At 45.7% G+C, this 25,972-nt stretch overlaps 2 protein-coding genes across 3 annotated transcripts in view; one reads left to right on the top strand and one right to left on the bottom strand.

The window, feature by feature from the left end:
• PISD (phosphatidylserine decarboxylase) overlaps positions 1–9,646 on the bottom strand; it is a 33,586-nt gene extending 23,940 nt beyond the window's left edge. Inside the window, exons 1-3 of one of the 2 annotated variants that reach the window (XM_066603607.1) lie at positions 9,581–9,646; positions 9,430–9,488; positions 9,170–9,345 (exon numbers count right to left, since the gene is read on the bottom strand). In XM_066603607.1, coding sequence (XP_066459704.1) covers positions 9,170–9,345; positions 9,430–9,488; positions 9,581–9,630 — 285 coding nt within the window. In that variant the 5' untranslated portion in view covers positions 9,631–9,646. Of the gene's footprint in view, positions 1–9,169; positions 9,346–9,429; positions 9,489–9,580 lie in introns of those variants that run through there. The other variant, XM_066603609.1, reaches the window with a different exon arrangement.
• A 5,621-nt stretch (positions 9,647–15,267) lies between these two features.
• Positions 15,268–25,972, top strand: part of LOC136628021 (serotransferrin-2-like) — a 29,422-nt gene continuing 18,717 nt past the window's right edge. Inside the window, exons 1-3 of the mRNA XM_066603602.1 lie at positions 15,268–15,399; positions 19,756–19,913; positions 24,328–24,427. Of these exons, the coding sequence (XP_066459699.1) occupies positions 15,336–15,399; positions 19,756–19,913; positions 24,328–24,427 (322 nt within the window). The 5' untranslated portion in view covers positions 15,268–15,335. The remainder of the gene's footprint in view (positions 15,400–19,755; positions 19,914–24,327; positions 24,428–25,972) is intronic.

Below are 25,972 nucleotides of genomic sequence, written 5' to 3'. Positions count from 1 at the left end.
TCTCGTTTCGCCTCCCTATACTTTAGTATTCGTCAAGGTTAGTGCCTATGGGTCATACAAAGAGTGCAAGGAGACATGGCTGCATTCCATTACTTGTGTGTAAATCTCCATGGCTGCAGGAGAAGCATTCCCCTATACATCAGTGTCACACTTCAATAGGCAAAATCTACGGGAATATCTGGGAAAAGCGGCTAATTCAGAAAAGGTACAATGCAGGCAGATCGGGTGAATCCAAACGGAACTGTATTGTCAAGAACACATTCTTAGCCTCCATGTCTGAAGAGGCATTGCAGCATTTCTTAAGGGTATTTTACAAGAAAAGGGGGTTTTCACAGAACAAACATGACATGGGTGAAACTGCGGCATTCCATCAAGTGTCTTTGGTTACAGACGACCTACAAATATCTATATCACAACAACGCGACATGGACCGCCACTTTATGACTGATCACAGTCTCATTTAGTGGTCACCAGTGTCACAATATGTGCAGTAAGATGCCAGCAGATCTCACATTTCCTCCACTTCAGATGCGTGCAGCAGGCCACCCTTTATAAACTCCTAAACCAACTGGACACAATACAAGTCTTTGTGCAAAGCCCTGGTAAGAACTTCTTTCTAGAACTCTGCGTGGGATCTGTTTTATGCTTTATAATCTTGTCAAACATGACAGCTCCACATTAATTGGGTATTTGGTCATTAAAAAAAAATAATTATACATACATACATACATATATCTATATATATATATATCTATATATCTATATCTATATATCTATATATATATATATATCTATATATATAAATAAATCATACCCTCACTCCCATATTATCTTTTAAAAATTTTCACAAGTTTTGTACACATGCATATTTGCCATCTACTACAGCATATCAATCAAAAAACTAATGACCACCTGTCTGTGAGTGACTGTGTGAATTACATGTGATGACGTCACCATCATGCGATCAGTCATCGGGGCTTTGAGCTCCTCCCCCGATCACACAACGGTGATGTCATCACAGGTCCTAAAACACGCAGAGCCTGACAGCAGCCATGTGCTTACAGGACCTGTGAGGAGGTCACCGTCATGTGATCAAGGGCAGAGCTCAGAGTCCCGGTAACTGATCACATGACAGTAACATCAACAGGTCCTGTAAGCACACGGCTGCTGCCATTTCTGCTGGTTTAGGACCTGTAACTAACTCCAATCCCTTTCACTATGTTATATTAGTAAGTGGCACATTGCGCCACCAGAAACACTGGTACTGGTATGTATCATATCCAATAGGCGCACACACAGTGACTGCAGGGCATGGTGTCTCCAACATATAGGATGAGGTTTCAACTGAATGAGGAAGAAGATGGCCAGACCAGTCACAGCGAGCAGTACGCCCATTGGATAGTTAAATAAATTAGTATATCATGCACAACGCACAAGAATGATAATTTCAGGGCCTTGAAAAACTATGGGTACAAAAGGTACATTTTAACTAGAGATGAGCGAACGTACTCGGTAAAGCACTACTCGTCCGAGTAATGTGCTTTATCCGAGTACCTCCTCGCTCGTCCTGAAAGATTCGGGGAGCACCGCTGCTGACAGGTGAGTTGCGGCGGGGAGCAGGGGAGAGCGGGCGGGAGAGAAGGAGAGAGATCTCCCCTCCGTTCCTCCCCGCTCTCCCCTGCAGCTCCCCGCTCCGCGGCGCTCCCCGAATCTTTCAGGACGAGCGGGGAGATACTCGTCTAAGGAACATTACTCGGACGAGTAGTGCTTTACCGAGTACGTTCGCTCATCTCTAATTTTAACCTATGGTTAAGATTTGTGGGAGAAGGGGCGTATGGACATAATACATCCGCTTGTGTGAAACTGGCCCAAGGCATGAGTTATTAGCCCTGACACTATCATTTTGAACAAACCACAAAAAAAAGGACATATCAATTCAAAAATCACAGAAGGTGGCCATACTTACTCATATATTGCTCCACAGTACATGTGATATGGGAGAGCGTTGTGCAACATACTGATGGTTTGTTTGTAATGTTGTAGTGTAAGGACTCACAAGAATATGGGGACCCTTCACGTAGCTTGCATATTTTGGCCAAAATATTACCCAATACCTCATATTCATCACTATTGATCGTTATTTTAGTAATAAGCAGTAGGAGCGTCAATACTGTTCATCAGTATTTTGCACCTGTACAATGCTCCTTCACACAGCAATGTGGCCGTCTGCATGCTGAGACATGTGGTTCTACACCTGCCCTTCAATTTATTATCAGTATAAGGCCGCTTTCCCATGGGTGACAAAATCGCACGAAAACACATGTGAAGCCCATGCTTCCCAATGGGTTCCTTCACATTAGCGCTGCTTTCTCTGATATCATCTTGAAAAAAAAAATGTTAAATCGCGGAATGCTCTATATTCAGCATTTTGCCATTTTTTGGTAGCCCAAATCCTGCCTTCAGGAAACAAGGGCGATGATTGGTTCATCCAGCACTGCTCAGCTTATCAGAGCCATTGCTTCCTAGAGGGCTTAGTTTAGGGGTAGGGCTTAACTTTCTCACGATTTTATCGCGGACAGCAGCAATGCACAATTTCTCACCAAACACAAAAAAAAGCCAAACGCATCGCTGACACTAAAAAATCATGGTGACAAAGCTGAGATTCCACTGCAACTTTGTAGCAGCGATATTGCTGTCACCCGTGTGAAAGAGGCCCAAGGCTAGTTTCACACAGGCGATTGCGATTTCGGAGAGAATAAAAAGCAAAAAAAAAACAAAACTATCGCACTCATGTATGACCCCGTTGAATAAAACGGGGTTCATATTCAAATGGCACACAATTTTTTCAGCCATGTGAAAGTAACCCAAGTAATTCGGCCCCATATCGTGCTTGTCAATATATGTTTTACCCGCAGGCATTTTTCATGTAAAAACACCTTGCTTCTTGAAAATTCCGATTTTCACACGCGATAGAGAATCGCAAGTGTTTCCCATTGATTTAAATGGGAAATAACACACTCGCATGCACGTCGCACGGAATGCTAGTGCCATGTGATGCCTTTAAGATCCCATTTAAAACAATGGGCGAGGCGGAACGCGAAAAAATAGGACATGTGCAAGACTCCATTCAAAAGACTGGAGTTCACATTTGCGCGAGTTTTGTACATCTTAGCACATGTGGCACAAAGTGGGGCGTAACCTATACAGTTTATTTGTCCTAAGGTGACATATGGGCAGGGGATGTAATGTGGAGATATCGCAGAGATCTTTTAACTGCTGAATTCAAAAATCCTAATTTTTTTGCCACAAATCTCAGTATTTCTATGGCAGAAGTACATGTCCTTATTTACTTAGGAGGGAGGTGTTCTTATACAGTTATGACCTGGGGCAGGAATCAGACAATCCAGTGTCTACATGTAAGCAATAGTGAAAATGAATTTTCACTACATTAAGCCTGGGTTCACACGGGTCGGATTTGCTGCGGTTTTGCAGCAGTTTGCCATTGCATCTCCGCACTGCGGCAAAACCGTTGCGTTTGCAATACAAATGTGTTTAAGCAAAAAGCTGTTCTCACAGGACGGATTTCTTCCGCACTGCTGCAGTGCGGAAATGCAGCTGCGGTGCGGTTTTTTAAGACGCAGCATGTCAGTTCTTTTTACTTTTTCGCTGCACTTTTGTCCATTGACCTCTATGGACGCAGCAAAATCCACTGCAAAAGTAAAAAAGCGCTGCGGAAAAAAACGCTTGTGGATTTTCTGTGCCAAAAAAAGCGCATAAAATACGCAAGACAAAAATAACCTTTGAAGCAGTTTTTCTGCGGCAAAACCGCAATGAAAACACCGAAGCAAAACCGCAACAAATCCGCCCTGTGTGAACCCAGCCTAAATCTTGAAGGACCGCAATAAAGTATAAAGTTATGCAATGAGGCGGATAGAGGAGCCGGGACCCCAACAACCATTACAATGTAGGGAAATATCCAAACAGCAAGAATTTTGCATGACTCTTGCTTAAAATTAAAAAGGTCACACATTAGAATAGACTGGCAGCACAATCTCACTTGGATGTCAATGATCTATTCTTAGGATGGGTCAATATCAGATCCGTGGGGGTCTAACTCCTAGCTTCCTCTACCAATCGTCCGTTTGAAGGAGCTGCAGCACTTGGGAGAGCACTGCGGCCCTGATGTCATATTAATGGGTAACACGACCTTTCTGCAACTCCGTTTTATTCTAGTGAATTGGTCTGAATTACAACGTGTTTCCCCCAAAATAGGTCCTACCCGGATAGTAAGACCTATCGGGGTTTTCAGGGGAGGCTTGAAATATAAGACCTCCCCCAAAAATAGGACCTAACTAATGTGCCCCACCCCCAAACCCCCCCCCCCCCCAAAAAAAACAACAATACTCCCCCGGTCCGCGGCGTCCCGATGGCCTCCGGCAACGCTGCAGCAGCGCGGCGTCCTTCTCATCTCACAGCTGACCCTCTGCTGGTGACGGGGCTTTGAGTACTCCGCCTCCAGCAAAGCGAGCGCTGTGATTGGCTAATCGAGCGTCGGCAGCCAATCACAGCGCTCGCTTTGCTAGAGGCGCGGTATTCAAAGCCCTGTCACCAGCAGAAGACAGCTGTGAGACGAGGAGGGCGCCACGCTGCCGCCGGACACCATCAGGACGCTGCGGACCCGGTGAGTATAAGCCTCCCCCCCCCCATCCCCCGAAAATAAGACACTGTGCCCTTTTGGGGGCAAAAAATAATATAAGACAGTGTCTTATTTTCGGGGAAACAGGGTAGTACAAAACGTGCGCTGCTGTGCCTGGTATAGAATATATAGAATGCAGCGCTCGCCCAAGGACCGTAACCCCTTTCAAACAAAGGACTGGGGGGTCATTAGTAACGAAGTCCCGACAACTCCTTTAATTTGTACTCCAAGCCAAGGATACAAGACATAGGCGCTGAAGACAACAATACAAAGCTTCTACATAACATGCATTATTGTGACTAGTCCTCATTTTCAGCACAAATATAACATGGCCTGAAAATATGACTCTGTGAACGCACCCACTAATATTTCTTGGGGAAGTCTGAATTGCTGACAAAATATGCATACTTCAGAGATTTCCAAGTTTAAAGGGAAAAAAAGGGGGGGGGGGGGCAGGGGCTAGTAAGTCTAAAGCAAAGAAAAAAAATCATATTCACCTTTCAAATGGCCCTCTCCTGGCCCAGGAGCTACTACTGTTATGTGCCATGCCTGTCAATAGGATCACTGAAGCTAGTGATGGGCTACAGTGGTCGTGTGACCAGTGATAGGCACGGGACCACCGCAGCAGCTGGAATCGGTATGGGGGCCATTTAAAGATGCATGTAGGTTTTTTCTTCTTTGCTCTCTATACTTATCAGAGCTCTGGCCGTTTTTTTTTTACCCTTTACAACTAATGCTTGTCCACAGATGGACCCATTGGTCTTTTGTTTAACCCCTTAGCAACATGTGAGATACACGTTCATCAGATGTACACGGGGCGGGGGCCATCCAGCTCTATACACAGCGGGTGTCAGATGACAACCAGCCACATCCCCAGATTGAAGAGGACAATGACATCTGAGCGGTTAATGATTGGGATTAGTTTTAATACAGACAGCGACATTTAAATGGCCAGACAAGAAGTAGTGGACTCCCTCTATCACCTGAATGGCACCCCCGCGAAGTGATCATGAAGGCCTCTCAAAGTGCCATGGATGTTTGCCTATTAATACCTGCAAAGATACATTACACTGCAATACTGAAGTATTGTACTATACTGTATAAATGATCAAACAGCTACAAGTTCAAAGGCAAAAAAAATAATCAGTATTTCTAAATACAAAAATAAAAATTAAAGAAAAAGTTTAAACTCCCTTTTCCCATTTTTAAAATGAAAAAAAAAAAAATCTAAACGAAATAACTAGAGATGAGCGAGCATACTCGCTAAGGACAATTGCTCGATCGAGCATTGTCCTTAGCGAGTATCTCACCGCTCGGCAGAGAAAGTTCGGGTGGCAGCGCGGGTGACAGGTGAGTTGCGGCAGTGAGCAGGGGAGAGCGGGGACAGCTGAACATTTTCTCGAGCGGGCAGGTACTCGCTAAGGGCAATGCTCGCTCGAGCAATTGCCCTTAGCGAGTATGCTCGCTCATCACTAGAAATAACATCATTTGTATTACAAGGTCCATAAAAGTCGGAAAGAGAAAAAAAAAAATGTACGACGCCAGAATAGCAGTTTTTTGGCCATTCCATCTCCAAGAAGAAATTTTATAAAAAGTGATCAAGAAGTTATATGAACGCTAGATGGGATTAACAAAAACTACAAGTTGTCCCACAAAAAAAACACAAGCCTTCCCTCAACCCCTAAAATATTAAGAAGTTATGGTGATCCGAAGATGGCAACAGAAAGCGATTTTTTTTGTTATTTCTTAAGAGTAGTGCAAGTATATACAACTTATCCTGCAAAAAAACAAACAAAAACCAGACCTCATATGGCAAGGTCAACAGAAAAAATATATACGGTATATACTCGAGTATTAGCCGAGTCAACAAGTTTTACCACAAAAAAACTGGTGAAACTTATTGACTCGAGTATAAGCCTAGCTAGACTCGAGTATATACTACGGTAGGTAAAAAAAAACCCGCAATACTCCCCTCCCAGCCGGCGTCTGAGTCCCCAGCGCGAGGGTCTCCCCGCCGATGCAGCAACCTGCTTCAGACTTCTCCTCGCTGTCATCTCCCTGCTGGGTTTTCAATTCCCCTGCCGTCAGCACTGTATAAGTAAGCGCTGTGATTGGATCGAGCGCCAGCCAATCACAGCCGGCAGGGAAATTCAAAGCTGAGCAGGGAGATCACAGAGGGGAGAATTCTCAAGCAGCCTGCCGCACTGCCGGGGAGACCATCACGCTTGGGAGATAGATGCAGGCTGGGAGGTAAGTATTGCGGGGGGGTTTTTCACCTCACTCAAGTATAAGCCGAGGGGGGCTTTTTCAGCATTAAAAAAAAAAATGTGCTGAAAAACTAGGCTTATACTCTACCATATATATGGTATATGAAACAATTTTTTGAAAGTGGGGTAGAAATGATAGCTGTGCCCTCTTATTGTCACCCCGAGACAATGTCATATATACCACTCAGCCCTATTCACTTGCCTGGTACTGAGCTGCAGTGGAGTTTTTTTCAGGTTTTTTATATACAGCATTCACCATACAGGATCGTTACAATTTCATAGTTTGAGTCGCTACAAATCCACAAATGCGAGAATAGTTTTTGGGGGCAGTGGGGAAGGGAAAAAAATGTTGATTCTTTTTAACGTAGGATTTTTCTATTGCACTTTAACTTAGGATTTCACTATTGCACTTTATTAAATAAGTTTTCGAACTATTCCCCCCCCCACCACCACCACTGTAAAGCGTCCGATGGGTATTGTGTGCGGGTCCTACTAGTGGGACTTGTCTGGTTGCCTCATTAACTGTCCTGACCAGCAAAAAGGCGTACTTTACAGTATACAAAGCATCTATGTGCCTGATATACGGCGAAAATTGTCAAGGCTTTGGTTTTTTTTGCTGAAGATTCACTTTTTTTTTTTTACAATGCAAGTCAAAAGCCAACGGCTGCAACACGCGGAGAAAAGAAAACCGCATCTGCCACAAGGATGCCAATGTCACACAAGCAGTTCTGTACCCTTTGTGGCAATGTATCCATCTACAAGAAAAGCAAGCTGTAAGCTGCCAGGGCGCACCCGGCACAAGATCCCAGAGAGGGCGTAGTATGAGATCCTGTCCGGGAAAATACTGGCCGCACGATGGACCCCATTAAAATACTGTAAATAGTGCGGGTGTGAAAGATGCCGAAGTCCTAAGAGAATGTGTCCCCCGTGCAGAGAAGATGTAACGCTCAGGGCCTGACAAGTGACAGTTGGTAGGACACTATAAGGACGTGTTTACATGTAGGGGATTGGGTGCGGATGTTTGTGTGATCCATAGCAGAATCAGCCAGGTAGGATGTGTTCACAGCGTCACACGGTCCCTGCCGGCTGTAGTGTATACGCTGTAGTACCGCAGCAGGCGGGTCCGCAACTAAAGGCTGCGGGTTTTACTAGTTTTTGTTGCAGATCTGCTGTGGATTTCAGCAGCTGTGTTACTAGGGTTGTGATTCGCAGCATGCATACATACATACATACATACATACATAGGCGTGCAGCAGATTTGGAATCTGCATTTCGAAAAAAAAAAACGCTCCAGATTCGTTGCAGAAAGTTTCTGCTCCGTGTATAGGAGATTCTAGAAGCCTCCTCACATGGCTTGTACTGGAAATGCTGCGGAATCTTAGACGTGTGGTAGGAAAGCTCCCATGTTGTACCCTACAAGGAGCCGTGGCCCCCATTCACCTGGAGGATGATGTGACTGGGGGCTTCCGTCGTGGTCTATTTACTGCAGGGAATAGAACGAAGGCCACACAATGCCAGTTAGAAGAAAACCAACCAACCCCGCAGCCCGCCACCTGGATCTTATTACAATGGCAGCCTGAGAAATATTAAAAGGAGTTTCTCATGTAAAATACTACTGACGGCGTGTCCTCGGGATAGGTGATCGGCCGGGGGCCACCGCTCAGGATGTGGTGGACGCCCACTGTCAGCACCGGGATACACAGGGGTCGGGTGGAAGGTGCACCTGCGTTTACAAGCGACGGTCACTACACAGGGGTGGTGAAGCTCGGACCCCTGGGTATCGCGGCACTGACAGCGGGCACCTAAACAGCTGACCAGCAGAACCCAGCCAATCAACTTTTAATAACCGATCCGGAGGTTGGGTGAATAGTATTTTGCATGGAAAACGCCTTTTTCTTTCATCCAAAAGCCGGGCAGCCGCCATTATAGTCAGTGGGGTCCGTCTGCTGCTGTCCAGTTCTGTCCAAAGATGGAGCCGCGTGGTCGTAGGGATTACACTTTTCCTGCTCCCTGAACGGCGCAGGAAAGCACTGCCCAAACGCAAGTGGGGGCCGCCCACCTCCCAGGCGCAGACGGGGGCGTGCCCACCTCCCAGGCGCAGACGGGGGGCGGCCCCACCTCCCAGGCGCAGACGGGGGGCGGCCCCACCTCCCAGGCGCAGACGGGGGGCGGCCCCACCTCCCAGGCGGACGGAGGTTGGTCTTACCTCCCAGGTGTGTGCTACTCTCGGTGTGATGTCCAGGCCAAGCTCCTGTAGCCGGCGGTCCTTGTAGCCCTCGTACTGCCTGTAGCCAGCATAGCCGCCGCCGGTCCCCAGCAACAGATACAGCGGTCTGATCCTGACGGCTACTGCGGCCGATGCTGCATGCAGTCTTCTTCCACCTGTAGGGCAGGAGAACATGAGGTCACGTGATGCATGGAGGCACCCGACTCCTCCAGTCACTGTCATGAGGCTACCACACTTACCGGAGTGGAGGCTCCTGGCCGGCGCACAGCTCTGGAGGAGACATCCTGTCTTCAGAAAGCTGAAACCAGAACAAGACAAGACGCCGGTCACACCAGCACTGTACAGCCCCACTGCGGTTTACATCCCTCACGCGGCGCACCTTGTTATTACCTGCTCAGGCTGCGCTGACAGCCGCACGCCCTCCGTATGAACAGCGCCATCTTTCCTCTCTCACGACGTCACTGGCTAACAGCCAATCACACGCTTCTACCGGCTTCTCTACTCAAAAGCCAGGGGGAAAGTTCAGCTAGTCCTCTCGTGTCTCTATGTGGGGACTACAGCGCCATCTTACCGGAGCCCCAAGTCCGCCGGCGCTTCTGTGCTGCGAGACTTGTTGCCCGGCGAGCAGACACCTTCCTACTTGGTTGTTTATCACCTTATAGGTTAGGCTTGTCTTCCTGCTGAGCTAGAAGGAGGGAGGTGTATCACAGCACCAGAGATGTCAACCACTTCTACCTACAGACCCCCTATATTAATATCAGATCCCAGACCAGCCCCCCTAAATACAGAATGTTTTATTCCAACCCAGTAATTTATCAATATTTGTATTAGAGAGAACGATATCACACAACAGTGAATGCTGATGCCGCCTGATGAACGGTACATCCACGGTAGGAAATGGGACGCGATTAACGATAAACACTAAACTTCTGAAAAGGAGTACAGCTTGACACAAATTATGAACCGAAATAAGAGTTACGCTTCAAATGAAACCCCCGGTGTATTCAGGCCTCCTATATGCGTGGCATACCTCCCAACTTTTGAACAACAAAAAGAACAACTGTAGCGCGCCACAGCAAATTTTTATTTCAGGCCACACCCCTTTTATGCAAAGCCATAATAGTGCCCTTCAGTGACCCCCTCACAGTAATAATGACCCCGTAAGTGGCCCAGTAATAATAATGATCACTATAGTAATCCCAGTAGTAACAATGTCCCTGTTAGTGGTTCCAGTAGTAAGTGTCCCCCATAATAGCCCCAGCAGTAATAGTGACCCTCATAGTGGCCCCAGTAGTAATAGTGGCCCCAGTAGTAATAGTGACTCACACAGTGGCCCCAGTAGTAATAGTGACTTACATAGTGGTCCCTGTAGTAATAATGACCTCCATGATGGCCCCAGTAGTAACAGTGACCCCCCACAGTGGCCCCAATAGTAATAGTCATCCCCATAATGACCCCAATAGTAATAGTGACCCCCTCATAGTAGCCCCAGTTGTAATAGTGGCAACAGTTGTGACAGTGACTACATTAGTTGCCCCAATAGTAATAGTGACCCCAGTAGTAATAATGTCCCACATAGTGGCCCCAAGAGTAACAGTGTCCCTGTTAGTGGCCCCACTAGTAATAGTGACCCCCACAGTGGCCCCAATAGTAATAATGGCCCCCATGGTAGCCCCAGTTGTAACAGTGACCCCGTTAGTTGCCCGGGTCTAGCAGCTCACATGAGGATGTACCTTGGTGTACGGGGTGTCCAGCACTGCAGGTGTCCAATAGGCGGTAAGGCCGTGTGACATAAAATGACCTGGAAGAGAGGTAGTCTTCTAGTGACACAGGTAGGATCCTAGAGAGTATGAAGACAGAGCTGCAGCAAGAAGCTCCTGCACTACTGAGCACACCGTAGCCTAATCAAAGAGCCAAGCATGCTGAAAGACACAAAGTGTGGAATTAGAAGAGAATGATATCACCCTTATGGAATGACAAAACTCCCGCCATTACACCTGATTAGTGATTGATTTTTTTGTGACTGTAACGATTATTGCTACCAAGTAAAGTTGTAGCAGACGGTTCTCCAGAAGTGCGAGTCAGTCTGCTTCCTTTCTTTCAAACCAATGGTGCGTCAGCCGTGTGATAGACTATGCTTCAGCTGCTTTGAGGCCGCTTGCAGGTGGAGGGATGCGGCAACACTTTATGATCCAGTTCCTTTGGCTCTCAGTCACCCATGGTAAGGATCAGAGTGGTACCTTTCATGCAGCACCATCTGTGCCTTACTATGCTTCCCTGTTACTCATCTCCACCCACCACTCTTCATAGACCTCTATGGGCAGCATGCATATTATCTGATCTGTCAGTGAGCTGTCATGCCCCATTTAGACGGAATGATTCATTCAGAAAATCGTTCAAACGAGCGAAACTTAACGATGATCGTTCAGTTTAAAGGCGGGCAAACAACGAATGAGAATCGTAAGGTTCTCGCTCGTCGTTTAGTTTCAGCCGGCATGAAAACCATCACCGGCTCATGCAGTTTAAGCACTGCTTGTTCAGTGTTTCACATAGGAATGTGAAAATAAGGAAGATGGAACAATAGCTCTGCAGCGCCACCTATTGGATGGTAGCATTTCTTCAAATCAATGTCAAACCCTTTATACAGGTCTTAATAAAGATTCGGAATTACTATCCAATAGGTGGCGCTGCAGAGGCATTGTTCCATCTTCCTTATTTGCATTTACCCAGAGGAAGATGCAAGGCGTTTTAAGTCTCCTCACTCACCTTATAGGTGCTCTCCTCAAGGAGAGACAATACCCCTGCCAACATAGTAATGTGAAACACTGAACAACTAGTGCACGAGAATCGCACAATTATCAACAAGAAACATGCAGTATAAACAGGCTGCACGAGCATGAACAACCTGCTGATGATGTCACCAGCTCGTTTGTTAAGGCAAATGAGAGTCTTGGCCTTTGTAAAAGGCCATTATGTATTTAAATGTGGGAAGGGGGGGTAGAGCCTGGTAAGTGGAGAAAGGCAGCATTCCTGCAAGCCAATGTCAGACTCCTTATACAGGTTTTTTGACAATGACCAGGAATTGAATACCCAAAGCCAGAAAATCATGCACAGACAGCTGTTTCGGTTTTTTTTGCCTTCCAATAGGTGGCGCTGCAGAAGTGTTGTTCCATTTTTCTATTTTGCATACAGTATTTTCCAGAGGAGCATGCATGGTGGCCTTATAAGTCTCCTCACTGACCTCCTAAATGTCTCCTCACACACCTTTTAGGTGCTTTCCTTAGGCTGCATTCCCATGAAGTATATCGGCTCGGTTTTCCCGCCGAGCCGATATACGTCGTCCTCATGTGCAAGGGGGGGGGGGGAGGATGGAAGAGCCAGCAGCAGGAACTGAGCTCCCGTCCCCTCTCCGGCCCTCTGCACTATTTGCAATGAAAGGAGGCGGGGTGGGGCTGGGCTAAGTTCCAAGAATTAGCCCCGCCCTGTTCCGCCTCTCCCCATTGCAAATAGTGCAGAGGGGCTCAGTTCCTGCTCCTGGCTCTTCCATCCTCCCCCCCTGCAGATGAGGACGACGTATATTGGCCCAGCGTGAAAACCGAGCCGATATACGTTCATGTGAATGCAGCCTTAAGGAGAGATGATACCCTTTCCAATACACGTCATATGCCTCCTACTAATCAAGCCAGAAACCTACTGCACACTGATGAGGGGCAATAACCCTGAAACAGCTGTCTGTGTATGGTTTTCTGACTTTTGGTTTTCAATTCCCAGTCATTGTTATAAAGACTTGTATAAAGAGTCTGACATTGGCTTGCAGGAAAGCTGCCATCCAATAGGTGGCACTGCAGAGGTATTGTGCCATCTTCCTTATATTCAACAAGAAAGAACACTAATTGCTGCACTAATCACTTAAGTTTAATATGGACCAATGTTTGGCTGAAATGCAGGCGCAATCTGGATAAAACCCATGCAGATGTAGCTTGACTACAACTTGATGCATATCTTTTAATGCTTGTTTGAGGCCGGGCTCACACGAACATACTTGAATTGCGGATTCCGCAATCGCCATCCGCGTGGAGAATCTGCTGTAAAACGTGGACATTGAAAGGCACGTATTTCTGAATTTTTATTCACATTCGCGGGTACGAATTGTGTATTCTGCGAGTGGAAGAAAAATCGCAGCATGCTGTATTTTAGCGTGGATTCTGCACAGACGGCCTCCATTGAAGTCAATGAATGTGTGTGTTCCATTGCCCATATGCAATTAACATTGCATGTGAGTGGTGGAATCGGACAAAACTAGGTATGAGAATACGGAGAAAAACCTGGATTCTGACTGGAAGGGCAAAGAGAGAGAGAGATGTTCTACTAATTTCTGGTGTTCTTTCCCTATCTGCCATCTTTTTTTGGAGCAGAAGATATACTGTGCCTTATGCGTACATCCATGCAGAAAAACGCTCACATCATGATTTTCCACAAGCATTCGCAATTACTTTCTGCGTTGTATCACAGGAATCCGATCCATTCGTGTGAGCCTGGCTTGAGTCAACGCAGTTCCTGCAGGTAAGCAGCAGGCAGGCACTGAATTATAAAACCATGTCGGCGTGGTTTACAGCCACACGACAGATATTAGTTTTGCTGCATCTTCTGAATTCTGGTGAATCAGATAAAAGAGGACCAGAGACTCCTTGAATATGAATTTATCCTCAATAGAAACAGTACGACTCCCTGTGCACTAAGCTCCCCCTAGTGGCAGACAAACGTTTTCTTGTAACTCTATGGCTTGCCACCCTGCGGACCTGATTTCTCTGCATTGTAGATGACCGCAGCGGCTCACCGGTGGTCATGCACAGTACATTTCTTTTTCATTGTCTGTAATTCCTGCACCGTCGTTAAGCGATGACACAGATACCTGCAGCCCGTACACAATGTTAATTGCGTGTTTTTCCGCGATTGCCAGCGGGGACCTTTTTGTTTATCCCAGCGGGATTTCCGCGGCGTAAAACTGCGGGCGTATCCTGCTCTGTCCGTGGGCAAGAGCCCTAACACTAGAAGAATGTACTTAATATATTTAACAAGAGGGGGCAACATATCTTACCTTCTGCATCTCACTGGCACAGGTTAATGAACTGTTTACAGAAGGGTGAACTCTGTGTAAGGCTGCCTGTCTACGGGCGTAGCGATATCCGGGGAGCAGGAGCCAGTTGACGGTTCTCCGCACTGAGCCTATCTGACAGATAGGCTTATCGCGGAGAATCGCGGCAAATCGCAGAATGCTGCGATTTGAATCCCGCAAGCGGAGAATCGCTATGATTCTCCACTCGTGAACAACAGAGCTGCGCTTTCCACAGCAACGCTATGGAAAGCTTGCACTGCGTTACCCGTGGCCGGATTATTGCCGCGGAGAACGCAATGCAAAAACGCCCGTGGATAGACAGCCTAAGGAATTATAGTGACCACGTTCCTCAGACTTGTCCACGATTTTTATCTGTAGGGAAATTTAAAGCAGAAAGTGTAAACTAATAATCAACATAACCTGGATGAACTCAAGGAAAACATCACGAAAACTATCTGCAACATCACTGTTGAAGAGCTGCAGGCAGTATCAGCCAACATGTTGCGATGTGCCTGCAGGTTCATAGAAGCAAACAGGAGCCACTTCAAGTATTTGTTGTAACATGTGGTTAAATAATAAAGCTGTGGGGGGAAAAATCAATACACTTATTCACTTCCTGTCACAGTATTGTCAGAGATGGGCTACTTTTCCATGGCCCACCCTGTATAATAAACACATACTATAATTATTAGTTTATATTAAGCCATCCTGGATCTCCAGGGATATTAGATATTATCACAACCTCAGAGCACCATGTTTAATGGATATCAATATTAACTTATTCATCAAATAAAAGCAATGTCTTCTTTAACGTGAGGTTCTTGTGTTGCTTGTTGGACATATCAGGCTAGAAATGGCTAATAGTGTATTACGTATGTTATTAATGTCTTCCATGTGTAGCCTCGGCTCTGTTTCCCTCCTTCCTTCCTTTTTTTTTCTCAGCATCTTTCATTCCCCTCCCTTATCCTGTGATGGACTTCCAGTACCTCTCATTAGCCGAGCAGCACATGACCCAATATCTCCACAACCATGTATCCTTTATCCATGCGGAGTGTGTTTTTCTTCTCTGCCATGCTTCATTATATGGCATCAGGTGGGTAAGAAATTAGGACATTGCTTGACAAGTGCGTACAAGTGGCTTCAATCTACAGCATTGCAGTGCAGGACAAAAACAGGCGCAACACAGTCCGGAAGCTGGCTTCAGTACACGTAAACACCAATCACTTTATTAGTCAGCTTCTTCTGTGTTGTTGTTATGACTTTAAGAAAACTTTTAGGTGATAGGTGCAAAAACTAAACCACAACGTACTCGCTGCGGCAGAAACATGTAAGCAAACAGCATAACTAATGAGGCTATAATACAGACATAGCTATGCACAGAGGTACTGCTAGTCAGTAATAGAAATAATTGCTAACTTGATGTTATGTGGGAATTTCGCAGGCCATGTACTAATATTTTGGTTTGTTTTACTCTTTGGGGATATATTTGCATTCTGCAGCTGGACTTAAGACAGTATATACCGTAATTATCAGCCTTAAATGAAATACTCTGATTGCATGTGGCAGAAGTCTCTTATCTATCAGCTATGATGCGAGGATAAACTGTGTTCTTCCATGTTGGACTTTTTTCAGACTTTACTTAGTTAAAATCTATCTTTGTCACTCAGTGTCCACCTTTTAATAATGTTTTTATATGTCTGTACAGAGGATAAGAGACCAGTGTTGGTCTGAGGTAGGTCAAAAGGGGTGTCATTTCTCCTTAAGGAGAGCACCCAAAAAGTATGTGAAGACACCTAGGGGGTGAGTGGGTCGGGGAATGCCATAGTCTCTCCCCAAGGAGAGCAGCCACTAGGGGTGTGAGAAGACACCTGAGAGGTGAGTGAGGAGACTTATAAGGCCATGCATGCTCCTCTGGGTAATTTATGCAAATAAGGAAGATGGAACAATACCTCTGCAGCGCCACCTATTGGATGGTAGCATTCCTTCAAATCAATGTACAGCTTTTTAACAAGTCTGTAAAACAATGATTGAGAATAAGAAATCAAGCCAGAAACCATACACAGACAGCTGTTGGCTCACCAGAGAGACCGATTGACCATATACATATATAATGCCACTACCCATTCACATAAATAACACCACTATATACTTTACATCTGCTGTACCAGTATAAACTGTATCCATAAATCATACTGTACATGTAACTCACATCTGTGTCTTGACCTCTGTTTATTGGAAGCTACAACATAGTGCTTGGTCTTTTATGCAGTAGATACCATCAGGAGAGGCGGGACAGGGGCACAGCTAATTCAAACCCCCCCCCACACACACACACACAATTTAGCCCCACCCCCGTCCCACCTCCTCTCATTGTAAATAGTGCATAGGGACGCAGAGGGGGTGGAGAGGAGGCAGAGAGGGTGCGGGAGCTCAGAGCACTGCTCCCGACTCTTCCAGCCTCCTCCCCCTGCAGAGAGAGACGCCGTATAGCGGCCGGCATGAATACCCAGCCGATATACGGTCGTCTGAATGTGCCCTAAAGGGGTTTTCCAGGAAGAATACTATTGATGACCTTTCCTCAGGATAGGTCATCAACAGTTGATCGGCTGAGGTCCGTTGCTCAGGACACCGACCGATCAATTGAGCGGGCTCATTCTGTCAGTGCCGCAAAACACAGAGGTTGGAGTGGACGTGGCGGAAGTCTATGTGCCGACCTCTTTAGTGGTCGGCACTTGTAACTGCAGGCACAGCGCATGTTGATTTCAATGAGAGCCGTGCCTGTAGTTACAAGCGCTGGCCACTGCACAGAGGTCAGTGCAGAGACTTCAACTCCGACCTCCGTGTATTTGCGCTGACAGCATGCGCCCACTCAGCTGATCGGTCGGCTTCCTGAACGACGGACCCCAGCCAATCAACTATTGATGACCTATCCTGAGGATAGGTCATCAATGGTATTCTCCCTGGAAACCCTTTTAAGGTCTGCATATAATTCATAGTGGCCGGACTAGTGACTTTGAATGACACTTTAGACCACGAACAGAGAACTGCAATATTCCCAACGCCAAAGCGGAGTTTGTCTGTCTGCTTTGCTGCTATATGTTGACAGGAGCAGAAATATACCCTCTAACAGTGTACAGACCATGTTCGTATGGACATATAAATGTGGTGCAGTTTCTTTCTCTGGTCCCTCTACTATACACCCAGTATACAAACTTTCACTTCAGCAGCAATATATTCTCTGTAGAATATCTGGCCCTATCAACAAAACTCGAGTCATATGGACATATAAACATGATGTAGCTTCTTTTTCCTGTGTCCTGTGCGGAACTGTCAAATGGTGGCTGGTTATACTGTGCCTATGATATATATGGCTAGGTCATGTGATGTAGGCATCCAATGAAACTGCTGCTCATATGCAAGATGGTGGACACACTTTAGGATATTATCAAGGTGCCCTGGCTCCTGATTGGCTGCATGCTAAACTCTGCAGCAGGCATAATGGGAATTTTGATTTTCCTACGATTTCCAGCAAAAATTGGTTGTGACTTATCCGATTTGATTTTGCCAAAGTCGTGGCGATTTTAGTGCCCAGTTGATCAAAACGAGCAACACTAGTTGTAACTTATTGGAGAAGACAGAGGGGGATGTAAGATCTGTATAGGTCGTTTCAATAAAGTCAAGTCACAGGGGGGCTTCTATTTTTCTGAAAGGAAACATCTCTTTCTCTATCAGTACATTAGGCCACATGGAATGTAATAGCATTAGGAGGAAATGGACCTTCTGGAAGATCTGCCAATCCTCCGATGGGCCATTCTAACGCTGCCTGGATTTTAAAGCAAAATCTATAGCAGATCCTACAACATCTATATACCAATTTTAATACTATTTTTTCCTTTATGTGGCAGAGAGTGTTTTTCACCCTGTGGCAAGGGGGGGGGGGGGTTCTCTTGCCTGCGGGATTGCTGACTTCTAGACTGGAATGGGCACCAGCCGTGTAGAAACACTCTCTGGATACTTGGAAATGTTGTTAACCCTGGCTCCTGCCAGTCTTTAGTCACGGCACCAACACCTTAACAGAGTCCGGATGACGTACTTCAGTACAACATAAAGTCCATATAAACACACCCCACCTTGGTGTTGAGGTTAGGGGTGTCACCCTGTCAACCTCTTGCCTTTCCAGGCCACCAGCCTGCAGCACCTCACTCTGCTGCGCTGGTTCTCCCTCTCTGTCTCTCCTTGGTAGGAACTGGCTTTTTATCTCATTCCTGCTCCACCCCTTGGTTAACCCTCGCACCAGAAGTCCTGTCTCTGGCCCTCTACAGGTCCTTCTGTGTACTGCACTACTACACACGTCTTCAGGAATCAGGGTCCATGCTACTTCTGCACCCTCTATAGTAATGGCTCTATGTTTTATGCCTTTACATGTGCATAGGAAATATCTGCAGGGGTATCTGGCAAAACTGCAGACATACAATCCAACAATCTTATATCTAATGGTAGATTTCTAGGTAGATGGGAACTGAATACAGAATGCATACTTACTATAAGCATTTGTTAGATCGACACAAAGTCACAGGGCTATTTCCATATGCACTACTTCTGAAATGAACCCATACATTGTTTTGTGTTATGACAAAGAGTTAATTTTCTATCATGCATTGTAGAACAAAGCACATAAGCATATTATGTAACTAATGACTGATTGCTGGTATATGCCCTTTGCGGAATACTTAGCCACAAAAATCTGAACTGCTAACATGCCGATTTTGATGCGAAATTGAAAATAGCAGAATCCTGCTGGCATTTCCGCATTAAACTCCATAGTTACCAGTGCAGATTTTGGTGTAAAATTCAGGGGTGGCATATACCGTGACGCTGTTATGGAATATACAGTCCTGCATGAAAGGTCCCTAAGAGGTGGGAGCCTTTATTTATTTTTACCATTTCAAGTAAACTCTAACTTTGATTACCGATAAGGGTAGAATTCTGGTATACTGAAAAGCAATTATTATTTACTATTTTGTTATGTGTTTTCAATATGGAAGATCTGGAACGTATTGAAAATCTGGCCCATCTGGAAAACCTAAAGAGCACAGCCATATATTTTATGTATGATGCAGCCATTTCTTATATCACATTCTCTCCCCTTATTTTGGCAGTGCCTCTTAATGAGATCCAGAAGTGCCCCATTACAACTAGAAAAAAATTCAACTCTTGTAGAAGAGATTGCTGAATTTGTCGTATGGATTCTTTGTATTCTTTTTTGTTATTATCTGTTATGTTCTAAACTACAAAATAATAATAAGTCTCAGCTACTGTTTATTTTGTTACACATACAGTTGTAATAAAAAGTTAGTGAACTCTATGCAATTACCTGGATTGGATTCTAGATGTGAAGACTGTTCTATTGATCTTCCTTCCTTCTGCTCCAAAAACTTTTATTTTCAAGGAAAGAAGTTTCGCTGGTGTACCCTATCTGATGCCGAGCAAAGAAAATGTTCTCATCTGGCCCGAACGCTTCAAAATGTTGTGCCTCCAAGTGACCCATTCTCGAGAGCATCCTGTGTCCGAGCTCACAATACTCAGGACTGCTTGACCAAAATTAAGGTAAGCGGAATCAAACCTTACAGACTCCTATACCCCTATATATATGTATCCTGTAGAACACGTGTCAAACTCAAGGCTTGAGAGCCAAATCTGACCCCACATGTCATTTTATGTGGCCCGCGAAAAGATGTGGACACAGAAGGAAGACGCAGCCAGCGCTTGGCAGAGTGGGCAGTGCCAACACAGAGAGCAGGTGCCATCTTGGATTTTGAGCTCTGGCTCGCATCTTCACACCGCTCTGTTCAGCAAATCAAAAGTGGTAGAAAGATGTTCACTCTAACTTTTCACTTTCCTTCCACCAACTCTCAAACTCCTTATCCTTTTAAAAGTTGTCTGATCTGGGTACTAATAAATATTTCATCCTTGATGTTCCTGTGGTGATCCTCGGAAATAGCTGACACACACTGGATTGGCACATTGCCATTGTGGTTCCGATATACAAAAATGGTCAAGAAGAGAGCCTGGTAACTACAGGCCAGTAAGTCTCACTTCAAATTGGAAAAATATTCGAGGGGTTTCTAAGAGATGCCAGCCTGGAATACCTCAAGGAAAACAACGGTATAACTCCTTATCAGCACGGGTTCATGAGGGTTCGATCACATCGAACCAACTTGATCAGCTTCTGCAACAAAGTAAATTCTAGGCTGGACCTTGGAGAGTCTATTGATCTCATATATCTGGATTTTTCGAAAGCATTTGACACCATGCTGCATAATAGGTTGATATATAAAATGAGACAGCTCGGTCTGGGTGAAAACGTGTGTATCTGGGTAAGAAACTGGCTCAGAGATAGAAAACAGAGGGTAGTAATAAACAGTTCATATTCTGATTGGGCCACAATCACTAGTGGGGTGCCACATTGTTCAGTATTAGGCCCCATTCTGTTTTAATATATTTATGAATGACCTGATAGAGGGGCTGCACAGTAAAATATCGATATTTGCAGACGATACGAAACTCTACAAGATAATTAATATAGAGGAGGACAACGTACGGCTGCAAATGGACCTGGATAAGATGGGGGCTTGAGTAGAAAAATGGCAAATGAAGTTCAACATTGATAAATGTAAGGTTATGCACATGGACAGGAGAAACGGATGTCACCAATATACACTAAATGGGGTACTGCTAGGGAAAAGTGATATGGAAAAAGACCTGGGGGTACTAGTGGACTATAGACTTAACTGGAGCAATCAATGCCAGTCAGCTGCTGCAAAAGCTAATAAAGTTTTGGGGTGCATTAAAAGAGGTATAGGGGCGAGGGCCGAGAACATTATTCTTCCGCTAAATAAGGCACTTGTTTGGCCTCATATGTAATACTGTGTACAGTTTTGGACACCGGTGGTCAGGAAAGATGTAGCAGTGCTTGAGGGGGTTCAAAAAAGGGCAACTAAATTAATGAACGAAATGGGAGGACTGGAATACCCAGAGAGGCTATCCAAATTGGGATTATACACCCTAGAAAAAAGACGGCCAAGGGGCGACCAAGTAACTATATATGAATACATCAGGGGACAATACAAGGATCTCTCCCATGATCTGTTTATACCCAGGACTGTGACAGTAACCGGGGGGGCATCCTCTACGTCTAGAAGAAAGAAGGCTTCATCACCAACACAGCAGGGGGTTCTTTACTGTAAGAGCAGTAAGACTGTGGAACTCTCTGCCTGAGGACATGGTGATGGGAAAAATCAACAGATGAGTTTAAGAGGGGACTATACATCTTTTTAGAGCACTACAACATTGCAGGATATAGACATTAAACAACCATAATGGGTTGTTGATCTGGATCTTTGAGTCAGGTAGGAACTTTCAATCATTGATCCAGGTATTATTCTGACTGCCATTATGGAGTTGGGAAAGATTTTTACCCCTCAAAATGGGGTAAATTAGCTTTTGCCTCACTGTCTTGTTTTTTTTTTCCTTCCTCTGGATCAACAAGGGGGTGGGAGTGGAAACAGAATGAACTGGATAGACATTTGTCTTTTTTCAGCCTAGCATACTATGTTACAAAGTGTTTCATGAGTCCGAGTTTAATATGCAGGGATGGATGACTTTATTGGGAGTGACAAGCAGCTGATAAACTACATTCTTCTGGCCTGGTGTAAGTGATGATTGATCAGGCCAGTCCTTCTTGTAGTGACTTAAAGGGGTTGTCCCGCGCCGAAACAGGTTTTTTTTTTTTTTCAACCGCCCCCCTGTTCGGCACGAGACAACCCCGATGCAGGGACCTAAAGAAAAATCCGCACAGCGCTTACCTGAATCCCCGCACTCCGGTGACTTCTTACTTACCGGCTGAAGATGGCCGCCGGCATCTTCTCCCTCAGTGGACCGCAGGGCTTCTGTGCGGTCCATTGCCGATTCCAGCCTCCTGATTGGCTGGAATCGGCACGTGACGGGGCGGAGCTACACGGAGCCCCATTGAGATAAGAAGAAGACCCGGACTGCGCAAGCGCGGCTAATTTGGCCATTAGACGGCGAAAATTAGTCGGCTCCATGGAAACGAGGACGCTAGCAACGGAGCAGGTAAGTGAAAAACTTCTTATAACTTCTGTATGGCTCATAATTAATGCACAATGTACATTACAAAGTGCATTAATATGGCCATACAGAAGTGTATAGACCCACTTGCTGCCGCGGGACAACCCCTTTAATCTGTCACGACTGTCCCATTTACAGAGATAACAGGATCTCTTGCCCTGCTCTAATCCCACTAAATAAATATGAGGAGAGTAGTAGTTTAAATCTAAAAAATACCACAATTTTAATTTAAAAAAAATTTTTTTTGCCTTTGTAACTTCAAAATAAAAAACAGTCTCACATTTTCAATGTCAATTTTGTGTTCAGCATAAAAAAATTAGGCAAGATTACTTAATCATGTCTCGGTTATAAAAAAAAGTCATGATTTTTGTAGAACATTGTTATTGAAGGTTGCTTTCAATGTAAAGTACATTCCAAATTGAACTTTATTTCTGGTCTAAGAACATTTTTGTTAATAGTATTAAAGGAGATGTCTCGAGGAAGCAGTGATTTTTTTTTTTTGCCCAATCCCCCTAATTAAACATACATTACTAATTACCCCTGTAAATGACTTTCCTAGCTGGTTTGTACTTACCGTTCCAGCGTTTCAGCAACTTATAAAAGTTTCCCCAAGATGGCCGCCGGCTCTTTCCCCGTCGCTCGCTGCAGCCCGACGTGCGCGCTCCCGAGACGCTGCCAGCTGTGTCTCCATGGCAACCGGACGCCCTGCAGCCGCCGACCAGACGCCGCGCAGCCGCCGACCAGACGCCCCGCAGCCGCCGACCAGTCACCCACCGCCAGGCAGCAGGTAACCGGCGCTAGCCCCCGGCTCCCCAGCGCTACGCTCCCGGCTCCCCAGCGCTAGACCCTCAGCCCAGGTGAAGGCCCCGGAGCCCAGCGCTGGGCTCCGGGGCCTTCACCTGTCAGTGAACATCACCCCCGACCCATCACTTACCCCCCTGGCCCAGCGCTAGTTCCCCCCGGCCTGGCGACAGCCCCCCCATCGCAGCGACAGCCCCCCCCGGCCTAGCGACAGCCCCCCCATCGCAGCGGCAGCCCCCCCCGGCGCATCACAGCGACGACAGCCCCCCCCCAGCGCAGCGGCAGCCCCCCCCCGGCCCATCACTTACCTGGACGGCAGGACAGCTGGACGGCAGGACAGCTGGGCGGCTTCTCCGGACGGCAGCTCCAGTTTCTGCACCTTCCTCTAACAGAGGAAGGTACAGAATGGCCGCTCTAGCGCGCTCCCGAGCAGTGACAGCTCATCTGCGCATGCGCAGAAGAGCTGTAGCGGGGAGCACACTGAAGCGGCTCGTGCTGAAAGGAGAAGACCGGACTGCGCAAGCGCGTCTAAAAAAGCAAGCTGCCAGCGAATTTAGACGGAACCATGGAGACGAGGACGCTAGCAACGGAGCAGGTAAGTGAATAACTTCTGTATGGCTCATATTTAATGCACGATGTATATTACAAAGTGCATTAATATGGCCATACGGAAGTGTATACCCCCACTTGGTTTCGCGAGACCACCCCTTTAAGCATTTTTCAGAGTCATACATTTTCAGCTCATTGCATTTGCACACATATTTGCATCCAGAATCATTATGTCCATATGAACGTATGCTTCTAGTAGCAAACACACACCTCTATATAGTCAGGGAGTGTGCAAAATCTAAGCTAAGGGACACATTTTCAGTGTGATTTTGAGCACTATACTCCTTTAATATTGAAGTAATATCTGCCACTGTGTCTGACTGGCCAGCACTGTGTTTGGTACTTTAGCACCGGTTTATGACAAATCAGACCACATGCTGAAATTAGCTAAGATATTTTTATAAATGTTCCAAACCATATTTTTTCTGGGTGGTCTCTCACAGTCTTATACCTTTGTTCCTAGGGAAATAAGGCAGATGCAGTGTCCTTGGATTCTGGTGAAGTCTATACTGGACTTGTACTTTATGACCTAGCGGTGGTAGCAAAAGAAGAACGCACTGAAGGTATCCAGTTGATCACAATGCTGTGTATCTGTAAAACTAAAAGTAACAGAGTATGAAAAAGCTTTTCAAAGACTGGAGTTATTCTATGCTGGAAGTAGTAATTTTGCCGTAGCTGGAGAGCCGAAGGTTGGAGACCGCTGTTCTACATGGTGATTTCACACATAGGGAATTTTAGTGGTCCTCATTTATCATGAACAAGCCCGCAGGTTTAATTTTTCCAAAGCAGTTTAGGAAATGAAAGTTGAGCTCCTATTGGTTGAAATGGGCAACAAAGCCAGTTTTTCTGTTAGACAGCTTTGATAAATTTCATAAATAAATCCGCATCATAAAGCAAATCAACAATTCAACATGTCTGTTCTGCAAGACTCTCGGGTGTTTATCTTCATATTATGTACCACTCAAAGTCCCAGCACTGCTCCTCTGTGTCTCAGCAATGAGGGTGCCACATTGCCATGCTAATTGGCACACAAAGATGTCTATATCAGCCTGAGAAACACAACTCTATCCTGGATCTAGAGGTGTACCTTGAAGCTCCTGGGCCCCAATGCAAAATCTGTAACAGGGCCCCCAAATACAATGCGTTATCCAGAGTATTGGGCTCCCTATATGGAGAAGACAAGCCTTATGGACTCCCCAAGGCTCCTGGGCCTGGATGCAACTGCATCCTCTGCATCCCCTATAGTTACGCCCATGCTGGATGCCTATTTAAAGTAGGCAAGGGCCTCTTTGCCTTAGCATCAATTGCTTTTCACTGGACAATGCCTCTAGTCTGCTACATTTCTCAGCCAGTTTGTTTTTGACTCAGATTGTCTTCCTGGATTCTTCCTCCTGTCTTATCCATTGGTTTAGTCATCTTCTGTATTGTCTCTCTAGTTTTGACCCCTGACCTGGACTCTTGACTCTGCCTCAGTAAAAATCCCTTTACATGGGTCAACTGCCCCATGGACTGCCGCCCAACTATCGCTCTCGTGCTTAGTTTTGCTTAAAACCAAGCAGCTCTGACAAGTGAGTGATTTCTCACTCAGTGCCCTGCCAGTGGTCGTGTGTCCATTGGACAATTATCGCCCAAATTTGCTGTTTCCAGCGAGAATTTGGGCGATAATCGCTCCATGTAAAGTACCTTCTACACACTCTGGATATGACATTCCTAGTTGTTCTTCCCATTTTGACCCAAGCCTGTGTCTGCATCACAGCAGTGGGAAGCTGTCAGTTGTTGACTAAACCGATGGTTGTGACCTGGGGATCTGACCAGCTCCTTGCAGGGTTCCCTGGTGAAGAATGGGGAGATCCCCTAGATGGCACATTAGTCAGCACCAGACTAATTGCAGCCCCAAGGTTCTGGTTTTCAATGTTTGCCTACCGAACACTTTCAAGTACACACATATCTGAAGATATGTTGTGTTTCGTAGAGAATTATAATGGTTCGCAAACTATCACATGTTTATCATATCAATATTTGGGTACAACATACAAGGTAAGCAAAATATTAGCATAATCCGAGATATTAATGTTGCAGAAATGCTAGACTGGGAATAGCATAATATT

Source organism: Eleutherodactylus coqui, chromosome 5 (genome assembly GCF_035609145.1).
Source record: "Eleutherodactylus coqui strain aEleCoq1 chromosome 5, aEleCoq1.hap1, whole genome shotgun sequence".
Taxonomy (NCBI): Eukaryota; Metazoa; Chordata; class Amphibia; order Anura; family Eleutherodactylidae; genus Eleutherodactylus; species Eleutherodactylus coqui.
This window is presented reverse-complemented; position numbering and strand designations above follow the sequence as displayed.